The sequence below is a fragment of the Dendroctonus ponderosae genome, unplaced genomic scaffold (assembly GCF_020466585.1).
Source record: "Dendroctonus ponderosae isolate FM_Combo_2020 unplaced genomic scaffold, Dpon_F_20191213v2 Dpon_F_20191213_5, whole genome shotgun sequence".
Lineage (NCBI taxonomy): Eukaryota > Metazoa > Arthropoda > Insecta > Coleoptera > Curculionidae > Dendroctonus > Dendroctonus ponderosae.
This window is the reverse complement of record NW_026018715.1, coordinates 12,498,536-12,509,808: the sequence shown is the minus strand read 5'-3', so window position 1 is coordinate 12,509,808 and position 11,273 is coordinate 12,498,536. Positions and strand designations below refer to the sequence as shown.

The 11,273-nt window shown below is 39.0% G+C and overlaps 3 protein-coding genes across 3 annotated transcripts in view; 1 reads left to right on the top strand and 2 right to left on the bottom strand.

The window, feature by feature from the left end:
* Positions 1-3,142, top strand: part of LOC109545533 (acyl-CoA synthetase short-chain family member 3, mitochondrial) — a 5,419-nt gene extending 2,277 nt beyond the window's left edge. The window contains exons 6-13 of the mRNA XM_019916292.2: positions 599-810; positions 862-1,090; positions 1,145-1,265; positions 2,016-2,205; positions 2,291-2,436; positions 2,493-2,715; positions 2,772-2,947; positions 2,999-3,142. Coding sequence (XP_019771851.2) covers positions 599-810; positions 862-1,090; positions 1,145-1,265; positions 2,016-2,205; positions 2,291-2,436; positions 2,493-2,715; positions 2,772-2,947; positions 2,999-3,073 — 1,372 coding nt within the window. The 3' untranslated portion in view covers positions 3,074-3,142. The remainder of the gene's footprint in view (positions 1-598; positions 811-861; positions 1,091-1,144; positions 1,266-2,015; positions 2,206-2,290; positions 2,437-2,492; positions 2,716-2,771; positions 2,948-2,998) is intronic.
* A 55-nt stretch (positions 3,143-3,197) lies between these two features.
* LOC109545534 (methionine aminopeptidase 2) lies at positions 3,198-7,098 on the bottom strand (the record flags this gene model as incomplete). The annotated part of the gene is given in 6 exon segments (XM_019916293.2): positions 3,198-3,720; positions 3,816-3,990; positions 4,074-4,208; positions 4,267-4,606; positions 6,338-6,687; positions 6,752-7,098. Coding segments are annotated over 6 exon segments (1,389 nt in total). The 3' UTR covers positions 3,198-3,467.
* A 1,372-nt stretch (positions 7,099-8,470) lies between these two features.
* LOC109545611 (mutS protein homolog 5-like) overlaps positions 8,471-11,273 on the bottom strand; it is a 4,375-nt gene continuing 1,572 nt past the window's right edge. The window contains exons 4-12 of the mRNA XM_048666416.1: positions 10,648-10,821; positions 10,385-10,595; positions 10,132-10,333; positions 9,890-10,080; positions 9,781-9,826; positions 9,584-9,722; positions 9,168-9,534; positions 8,847-9,117; positions 8,471-8,795 (exon numbers count right to left, since the gene is read on the bottom strand). Coding sequence (XP_048522373.1) covers positions 8,593-8,795; positions 8,847-9,117; positions 9,168-9,534; positions 9,584-9,722; positions 9,781-9,826; positions 9,890-10,080; positions 10,132-10,333; positions 10,385-10,595; positions 10,648-10,821 — 1,804 coding nt within the window. The 3' untranslated portion in view covers positions 8,471-8,592. The remainder of the gene's footprint in view (positions 8,796-8,846; positions 9,118-9,167; positions 9,535-9,583; positions 9,723-9,780; positions 9,827-9,889; positions 10,081-10,131; positions 10,334-10,384; positions 10,596-10,647; positions 10,822-11,273) is intronic.

The window sequence follows — 11,273 nt, the reverse complement described above, 5'->3', positions numbered from 1 at the left end:
TTCTTTTTCAATAGTGAATTTAATTGTTGGTTCTTTATTATTCAGATAAGATAAAAATTCATCAAGTTTTTGTTCGCCATGACTGTAAATGGAGAGTACGTCATCAATATAACGCCACCAAATTATTGGCTTAAATTTGTAATTATTAATGAAAGTTGATTCAAAATTTTCCATAAATAAATTACTAAAAAATGGTGATAGTGGTGACCCCATAGCCATTCCAAAATTTTGTTGATAAAAATTGTCATTGTTTTGAAAGTAAGTTGACTTTACACATATTGTTAAAAGTTCAATAATGGTGTTAATGAAGAAATTCTGTCTTTTTTAAAGACAAAAATTTTTGAGGTGAAATACCCAAAAAAAAGTTTGTAAAAAAATGAATCCGCCTCAACAATATAGAACTTATTCACGTTTATATTGTTTTTTCAATACTCTCCAAAGTTTACCTTCGCTTTGTTCTTCCGATTCAAGGATTCGATTCTCTCAATTCTATGGAGTGAAAAGTTCCATTGTCTCCAAATCTTTGGATACTTTTAAAACCTTTCCATTGGTAAATCTGATGTAATTTCCGGAAATAATTGAACTTATTACATTCCAGCTATGTAGATGAATTGAACCACGCAATAGGAATCTCCTATCACAAACCCAACAAGTGTGTGATTTTCCAAAGAAGGGGCGTTTTCATTGCGGAATTAGAGCCTGAACGCGACATTGACTGGGAAGAAGCGATAAAAAACGTCGAAAGTGTCCCATGCGTCCCTGTTGAAGCAAACGAGCCGCTCTATATATTGTACACTTCTGGAACAACAGGTGCTGCCTATTAAGTGACTAGGAAAGATTCTATATAGTTTTGTTCCTCAGGAGAACCCAAGGGAGTTCAAAGGCCAGTAGGGGGACATTTAGCTACTTTGGCCTACACTATGAAGACCTTATATGCCATGGGGCCTAATGATGTTTGGTGGTCAACCAGCGATTTTGGTTGGGTTGTTGGCCATTCCTACATGTGTTACGGCCCGCTGGTTTACGGAATTACCAGTATAATTTACGAAGGAAAACCCACCACCACTCCTGATCCCAGTTCCTACTATAGGTAAATTGATGTCGATTTTAACTGGATTTAAGTACACACTAAATGGGCTTTCAGAATTATTAGCGAGTACAAAGTCAATGCCATGTTCACGGTGCCAACAGCACTGCGGATTCTTAGAGAAGTGGATCCGGAGGCTAAATTTGGGGCAGAGTACGATATTTCCAGCTTAAGACAAGTAAGCAACAAGACTTGAGAGCGTGGTTAAATAATCTAAGCTTTTTTGCTCCTTTTTACTGCCATTACGATGTGGTTTTCAATAATAGAAAAACCTTCAAGAGAATTGCATAATTCACTTTATGCAGAAAGTTTCCTAGCTGCATATAGACAATGCATGTGTGCATTCTAGGAAGAAAATTAGGTCAATTTTATGAATTATTTAGTATGATATTGCATAAGTTTAGCTAGTTTGTCAACCAAGTATTTTTCCTCGAGTTTATTATTAGATATTCAGCTCAACAGATTAAAGTCAATCGACGCTAAGTCTGGAAAGACGGGTGGCTTTTAAACACTTTTCCAGTCCACTTCAGCCAACTTATCGCGACTTAACCGAGTCATGTGCGGGTTTGAGTTTGTGTGTGGAGGAAAAATCACGCAAATTTGTGAAATTTTCTCGTAAAACCCGTGTCGTACAAACAATAAAATACTATAAAATTCCCTTTGATACTTTCCTGTAAATCAGGTGTCTTGTTTGGAAGTTAAAACGGTTAAAAATATTACTTAAAAAATCAAATAAAAAAGAAAAATCCGGAACAAAACAGTTCATTACACATCAAAAGTTATTGAAATGAACAAATAAAACTGATTATAATTTCGGGCTGTAGCGGAAAATATTTTTTTCAAAAATACGCAAGAAGACGAAATCTGCTAACAAATCTAATTGACTAACGATAATTTAACACCGTTAAAAAAGAAAAATGACTTACAGATCTGGGTAGCTGGAGAACATCTGGATATGTCGGCGAAATTGTGGGCAGAAAAATTCTTTAGTGTTCCGGTCATCAACCATTGGTGGCAAACTGAAACTGGCTCTGCCATTTCTGGGACGTGCGTCGGCTTAAAGAATCCCTGCCACGACAGCAAACTTACCACCGGCTTACCTTTTCCTGGATACAACGGTAAATATTCACTGAAGTCAGAAACAACACGAATGTTGCAGTGTTTTGATCGATTTTTGTGTTGGTTCTAAGAAAACTGTCTTAGTTCAAGTGCTGCTGAAAGATGGAAGTTTAGCCGATGTGAACGAGCTGGGCAGAATCGTTGTAAAGCTGCCTTTGCCGCCTGGAACTCTCACCACACTGTACAAAGCAGACGATCGGTTCCACAAGACTTACTTCACTAGGCACTCAGTAATAAACTTTCCTAATATCTAAGAAGCAAATGATTCATCCTTGCGGAATCTTAGGGCTTTTATGACACAATGGACGCGGGCTTTGTAGACGAAAACGGTCTGGTCTATGTAACTGCCAGAGCAGACGATATAATCAATGTGGCTGGACATCGGCTATCCACTTTAGCCATAGAAAACATCGTGCTTTCCCATCCAGACATATGCAATGCTTGTGTGGTTTCAGTGCCCGACAAAATCAAAAGCGAAGTGCCGTTGTGCTTGTTTGTAATGAAAGAAGGTTGGTCATTTTCGCTCGAATTAATCCCTTTGAGGTTGATTTAATGTTGTTCGAAGATGCGATTCTGAATGAGTACTTGATTGCCCAAGAATTGATCGCTTTGGTGAGGGAACATATGGGACCAGTGGCTTCATTCCGGCTGGCTGTTGGAGTGAAGGCGCTTCCCACCACTAGATCTGGGAAATTATGCCGCAAATCCATTGCTGATTTAGCGCGCAACAAAATGAAGAAGGTACTCAACGCAAAAAAACACTACCGTCTGGACAGTTTTGCTTGTTTGCAGGTACCCAGTACTGTCATGGATCCAACAGTTTACAAGGAAATCGAAGAAGCTCTTCGGAAGATTGGATTTTGTTAGTTCTACCGGTACTGGCTACATGGCAGTTTATAAAAAAGCTGTTAATAAAATGTTGATGCGTAACTGAAAGGAGCCATGACTAATGAAAACTTCAGGACTTTTCTGCCGATCAGTAAAACATGTCTTGCCTTGAAAAAATCGATTTTATTCAATATCCCGAATGAATAATCAACATAAGGAATCTCTACTATTAACAAAAACAATAAAACAATTGCTCTTAGGCTCGACTTTATAAACAGTATAAACAGCATTTGCCAATTACATCAACACTCAATAATGCACAATTGAAGACCGTTAACGTCTCCTTTATAATACAGATAAGCACTTACCCGTACGTAAGCCATTTATTCAGCAAATTTATAAACCCGGGCCTTAAAAACAACGCGCCTTGAAACTAGTAGTCATCTCCACGTGAAACGATTTCTTTGCAGGTTGGACGTAGGATGATGGTGTGCTCAAACTGAGCAGTGTAACAGCCCTTAATGTCGCAAAGCGGCGGATAGTCATCGACAATCCTCTTGTCACAAAGATCTTTTAGCGCCATTTGATATTTAGTGGCACCAGCACGATCTAACCATCTTTTGCAAAAAGCAAGCGTCCCGAAGTTTTTGTTAATTATATTCAGTAGCGCCTTAGAAGATTGCAACCTAGAAAAACAATGGGTAAAATATTAGTAATTTTAACAGCAGTGTAGGTGAGTTTTTCGGACTCTAAAAACTTCCTGGTTTTCACCAGAACTCACCTAAGTGGAACATACGGAACATCGAAGTTCTTCATATAATGGGAACAATCCATGTCATCGTGAACGACTCCTTTGCCAGTGGAACCAAAAGTTTCAATGGCATAGAACTCGTTTTCTTCCATAACAGTGGCCTCCCCACCTTTAACGATCGGGACAGTTTTTCCCGCATGTATTCCTGAAAAGTGTGAACGATTATCACGCGAATGTACTTCGCAACTGTCGCTAAGGGGAAGTTTTGTGCGGAAATCGGCTACTTACTGTATGGTGAAATCGAGTGACCATTCAGATTTCTAATGGACTTTATCTGATAGGTTTTTCCATCTAAGTCGATTTCATACGATTCCATAACTTCCTGAATTTGAGCCCCGATTTCGCACAGCTGAACGTCAATACCTAAACCATCAATAATTAAAACCCAAGTTCACTTTGTTATTTTTTTCAATGTCTTCACCTGCTGCTCTGATTCCCGTGTTAGTGGCATCCCTAACAGCCTCCACCAGCTTATCGTATTTGGGATTGAACGTGTGTGTAAAGGCGCAGTCAATAATGCGACCATTAATGTGAGTTCCAAAGTCGATTTTCACCACATCATCATACTCCAACACGGTTTCATCGCCAGCATTTGGTGTATAATGGGCGGCACAATGATTCCTTGAGCATCCAGTTGGAAAAGCTAAGCCAGCTTTCAAGCCTTCTTCTGCGATCAACTTGCGAGCAGTGTTTTCAAGCTCCTCGCAAATTTCGATCATCTTCATGCCAGGCTTGATCCAGTTCTGGATATGCTTTCTAGTCTGGAACAATACAGAAATAAACGAATATTTTTACTGTAATAACAGAAAGCATGTGCTGTTAAGCAAAGCATAACAAAATATAAAATAAACAACAAAATATGTGAGCAGTTGAATTGCTCTGAATTCACATTTTGCAAAATATAAAATCCTGTTAAGTAAGTCTTTTTCCAAAGGGGCACTAAAAATCTGCCATTTAAGAGGCCTATCCACAACATATCAAGCTATAAAAGTTCCAAAGCTTTATAAGAAAAATTGGCAAGACTCATAAATGAGCGCGTGCCAAAATCCAGACAAGTTTCCCGTCGCTTTAATGCTGCAAGCAAAGGAAAGCAATCACCAATTATTTCGTGGCTCGAATCTCGATCTGCCATTTAAGCAGACTTTGCCCAACATATTAAGCTTCAAAAGTTAAAATTTTCATGGAAATCAAGCAAACTACTAATCGGAAAAATTTTGTCAAAATCAAGGTCCACTGCTCTAGCTCTGGGAGCAAAGAAGAATTCCTAAATTATGGCTTAGTTTGAATGTGAGTCTGCCATTTAGCCAGTCCGTACAGAAAAGATTCAAATAGTTGAACATTTCAAAAAAATCGACTAAAACGACTGCATTTAATTTAATATAAAAAGTATCTGAAATTCGTCTCATCATCTTATTTGTTTATCTTTGTTTTGTTTACGGCGATCATCCAAACAAGTTGAAATGCTAAAATTTTGCGAAACAGGCGCTTTCTACAAAATTGTCAACAATGAAAAAACTGAAATCGAACTGCATAGCAAAGCAATGAAATCATCCGAAGGGCGAGCAAGCAAACGATTATATTGTATAATCATGTTGGGTCTGTATATCGCCTAGTTTTTTCGGAAAGCCGCAGGAATATTCAGTGTATTTCGGGCAATGGACAAAATAAGTCGCTGGTCTTTCGTGTCGTGCGAATCGGGTTCTTAGATAGGAAATATAGAATATTTGTGGCCCTTATGGTAAGTGCAGTAGTTTATTCTACATGCTAAGTCCAGAATTAAAGTTTTCAATTCGGAATGCGTGTTTATTGTGTGATCAAGTGTAGTTTCACCTTTTTGCGGATTAAATGGGTAGAAAATGGAGGATGGGTGCCAGCTTGCAGAAAGCTGGTTAGAATGTTTTTAATCTTTATCTTGGCTTGAACTCTGTTTAGTTTTTCAAAAAGCAACTGAAGTTGGTGATGGATTCTTTATATTTATCGCTCTTGATTATCTGATGATCTGTGATCTGATTTTCTCCAGTACACTGTTTTAATATGTAAAATGGGAGTGTTCTACTGTGAACTTTTCTTTTATAGCATTAATGCTGCTTGCATGTGCAGGTTTGTGGATGTATGCACCAATTTTTTCTAAAGAAGCAGTTGGAACCAAGACTTTATTGTCCCAGTTTGATTTCGGTTAATTCAGAGTGTTAAAAGAATTGAAATTGATAAAACTGTTTTTTTTTTCAAATGCAAACCTTAGTTTCCAATTATTTTATCTGATTTAATATTTCAAATAACAGTAATTTTGTATAAAGTTCACCAAGAAAAGTTGTTGGTAAACTGATTATTTATAAAGTTAACATATTTTAAACCTCGCGCGCATGGACCTGATCACTTATAGTATCTGTTATGAATCATCCTGATCCCTAATGGAGTTTGAGCGTCTACAGGTTGTGAATTTGAAGGAGACAAACACCACAATTTCTTGAAGGTATTTTGCAAATATTTACCTGTCGGTGAGCTTCAGCTGCCAATCGCACTTCATTGTAAATATCGTTTTGCATTCGATCTAGTGCTTTCTTTTCCTCCGAAGAAAACCGGTCCTTTGCCGTACGGTCATCGTTAACCAACGGATATTCCTGGATTTCTCCTATCGGAAAGGCCCCATCCGGAAATAGATCGACAATGGCCACGGAAGGGGGATTGGTTTGAGTGAGCTTGCCCCCCTTCTTTCTATTTCGCTTTTTCTTCTTTTTTTCGCCTTCAGCATTGTCCTCCGCCGTTGCCTCCTTGGCCCCATTCTCTTGGGGGCGTGCCTCGACTTGTGGGGCCGCATCACCTTGAATCAAGGCTCCATTTCCTACCAACGCATTGAAGATAGTAAACACCTCGCTAACCTCACAAGGTCGCTTATTCATACGCACCTGACGCCTTTTTCTTCTTTTTCTTTTTGTTTTTCTTCACACTTTCGGGCGCAGTTTCTACATCCTCAATTTCCACTCCATTCCCGTTTTCTTCCTCATGTTCCGGCTCCGGAATTTGAGTTTTTAAGGCCGCCATTTCTCGACGCGCCACAGATCACAGGTAATAGATTGACATATGTCATTCGAACCTGTAGAATGCTGTCAGCCGCGTATTCTAGGGGGTACGACTAGAACTAGACTCAAATTCCCACCCCGTGTGAGAATTTTTGCTGATTGTGTTTAGCGGGAGATTTAAATTTTTTGTAATTCTTTACGATTCAGTGTGCTGTGGCACGCGCACATGCCCGTACGCCCGATACGCGCAGCCAAAAATGGCATACTGGTCGTCAGCCATGTTGCCGAACTGCCACCAAAGTAGAAAATCGCAATCAAAACAAAAAAGGCATTCATTTTAGGTTCAAAACTTAACGTCCATACAGGAAATAGTAGACGACACTGATAAGCTCATACATATGATTGTTCGCTTAATTTAGCCGGGGCCGAGCAGATTGAACCTGAGCGGTTTGAAATATCAAATTAATTATGTATGCATGCAAAGAAAATAAAATAATCGGTTATTTTCTCAATAAAGTATTTTCAGCTTGGGCTTCTCTATGGATGTCTATGAACGCGTGTGAGATCTTAATCGGTTAATTGGAATTATAATCAGAATCGGAAAAGTAGTGAAAATATATCATCTGGGAATTACTAATTATTATCTATTTTATATTAAATAATCATGGATTTTAAATGATTTATGTACATGAAAAGGTCAAGGAAGTGGTAATGTTGAGAAAGTGCTAATATAGTACTGGCAACTACGCGAAAAATTTCGACTGGCACGCCGGCGCAAAGAGCTGAACCATCACGACGACCGTTGTTTTGTTTTGAAAATTGGTGAATTTCAGAGGGAGAACTCATTTTTCCAAAAAATCGAACCCCACCCTTGGAAAAATTTGGGCCAAAAATCAAAATTTCACATGTGTGTTTTTTGAGTTCAAACGGTTCCTTTCGACGTAAGAAGTTCAGAAATATGCATTTATAAAGTGTTTGGATCAAAAATGAGGAAGAAATCGTCGGCTAAAGATCGTGAWCGCTCAAAAAATGCCTTAAAGTGGGCCGAAAATGTCTATTATTTCAGATCTGAAACTTCTACCAAGCTTTTTAATGAGTTCGATGCATTGTTCGCGTCCGTAAGCTGAAAATGACGTAAAATTTGCGACAATTTGAGAAAATTTTAATTTTTTTAAAAAATCGACCCCCACCATTGAAAAAATTTCAGCCAACAATCAAAATTTCACATATGTGTTTTTTGAGCTCAAACGGTTCCTTTCGACGTAAGAAGTTCAGAAATATGCATTTATAAAGTAGTTGGATCAAAAATGAGTGTGCCATAATGTCCATTTTTAGACTAACATTCATCAAGTCCGCAAAAATCAGGCTTGAGTGCGATCTGAATGTAATTCTCGGAAACTGCAGATTTGAATGTCTTCTATGGCCGGTAAAAATATCGAACTGCTTCTTACAATGGATTAGAAGTTGGAGTATTTTAACGGAGATCGTGCAGTTGTGCCAAATTGTCTCTTTTTAATCCAACATTCATGAAGTCCGCAAAAATGAGGCTTTAGTGCGATCTGAACGCAATTCGCAGAAACCGAAGTTTCAATTTCAAATGTCTTCTACAGATAATTTTCTTTTAATTCAATTTAAATAGAAACGTTTTTTCTCAATGTAGAAAATTAAAAAATCAGTCTTCAACTCAAGTAGACAACTTTTAAAGGCACATCCTACTACTAAGTGGATTAATTATTATCGTTACTATCTTCTGAAATTAATTCAACATTCAAATTATCAAAAACATACTGGTTTTGAATTTTTAAGGTCTCTTCAGGCAGTTCTCCGCGTTCATTGCGCTGTATCCATTGAAAGTACTGTTTCGCTCTTCCGATCCTATCCGGGCTCAAAATTGCTGAAGCAATATCGAACGCGTAACTATCCGATACTCCTAAAAATCATCCATTTTTCGAAAGCACTTTTAACACTATTGGAATATCACCTGCAGCCATTTTATGCAGGAAGCAAAAAGTTCCGTTCTCGACCGTATGGTTCATCTTCAGGTACTCCAGGTACTGGGACTCGGGCAGCATAGTAGATATTCTCTGAAAATGGGTGGAAACCAGAATATGTGGACACAGTTCGCCCTTGGATAGGAAATGGTTTAAAAACGACACCAAGAGTATCAGACCATCATCCTCTAAAGTACCGCGGCCAAATTCGTCCATTATTATTAGCGAGCTGGGCGAAGCACAGTGGATAACTTGCGAAGTCTGAAAAAGACTACAATTTTGAAATATTCTACTTGGTATAGCGGACTTGCCTGGGTCACATCCATCATAAAAGACGACAGTCGAACAACAGCCGATTCTTTAGTCTGAATCAGACAATGCATGCTATCCACAAGACCAATATTGGCTTTCTTTGCCGGTATATAACAACCCACATGAGCCAAATAAACCGCCAGCAAAATCTGCTTGAGAAATATGCTCTTTCCACTGCCATTTGCACCAGTGATGATCTTCATGTGGCTGTGCAAACCTCCAGACTTAAAATCGTTGGCCTCAAAGCTGTTTAAAATTTGCTCCATCAGCGGATGTCGGCATTCCTCAATCTCCTGGATGCGAAGATCGTTTAATTCTGGCTTCACATAGTTGTTCTGTTGGGACACTTTTGCCATTGCAATTAAGCTAGAAGAAATCTGGCATTTCACCAAACACTCCCAGTAAACTAACTTACCAGTCGATGATCGCAACTGCTTTTAAAGCCTGCCTTATATCCTTGTTGTACTTCAAAGTAAACGCTGAAAGTCTTCTAAGGATGCGGTTTTCGTGATCAATGATTTCAGCGTTAATGTCGCCCAATCTTTTATCCAATTCTGCAAGAGAATTATGTACCAAATTGCTCGTTTAATGTGAGTAGACATTTAAACTCACCTACACATAGAGGATTCTTGTAATGCAGCACGCCACCAAGCGCAAACTGCAAGCAAAATTGATTTCCTTTATGAAAATCTTATTGAGATATTCGGTGGACAATTTGTACCATGAATTGATAGCCCAAACTTTCCAATTGCTCTGGATCACAGTCTGGTTCCCATCGCTTGATCACCATCAGATGTCCCATTTCCGGTAAGTAGACCACTTTACATTCGTCGATGAAATCCGGTAAGTCGTTGGCTGCAAAGCGAGCCGCTGCAGTTACATGCTTGGACACGTCCTGCTGGTGCAGCAATTCTATATGGAATAAGAGGAAATAAAACAGAAAAAGGCGGTAAAAGTTCGTACTGGCATCCAGATTTTCGTCTAGTCCAAACTTGATTACTGGCCGCCCCTTTTTGTTGCCAGCATTAAAATCCAATGCGTTACTTATGGATTCCTCCAATCCCAGTAGATTATTAGTGACGGCTTGGTCCAGTTCGGCCAGTAGCTCAGATTTGCCTCTGTACCCTTTGCTAATGTCGTTGATGAAAATCGTATGATAAATCATCTGCAAAACTCAGGATTAGGGAAATAAATGAAAGCGGGTGTGGGCGCTTGCTTTATGCAACATCTTCCAGTCCTTATTAGAGGCTCGCGCGTTCAGGATTTTACCCAGAATTGCACTGACATGGACAACATTCTGGAATTGCTTGATATTGTCGTGAATACTAGCAATGAAATCCAAATTGACCGGCTGCTGCACAAACTTTATGAAACTGAGCCGTTTTTCTAGCTCCCTGCGGTCATTGATGGGCGACAATAGAAGATTTCTGGAAGACACAATCAGGAAACAACAAATCTGCTAAAGTAGAGCTTTCTCACCTCAATTCGGTTTGTCCCATTCTTGATTTGCAACTGGACATGAACAGTCTATAAACGCTCAAACCTTCTCGGCTGCTGGAATCTTGACCGCGCTTAAAACCAGCATCGTGCGATTTTTGCGAGAAAATTTGCAAGGCCTTGAATGTGTGGTTGTCCAACAGAACATGATTTTTCCTGAAAAACTCGACGTTCTACAATCAGTTGCTTAAAAAATTGCGCTCTTGATTTTGTGGTGAAGACAACAAACTGTTTTCTGCACAACTTACCATCAAATTTTTTACGCACGAAATAATAGTCAAAAATCAAGAGCAATCCAAACAATTCAAATCGGTTAATTGGTTTTAAAGTGAGAAAACTTGGAACTGTGAGTGTGAAAAGTTAGTGTTTTATTGCCCCCCATGGCTTAGAACACAGGGGCGGATCCAGCTTTAAGGCAGGGGGGGGGGTTCTGTAGAAAAAATACAGTCTTCTGTTATCTATGAAACTAGAAAAATGATCGTCGTTTTGTGCAAGGGTGGCGCTAGATTATGCCAAAATTTCATGTTTTCCGTCCCATTTTTGCGCATTTCTCGGAGGCAAAATGAGCAAGAACGCTCATTTGTACATCATTCTAGACAGAAATAAAT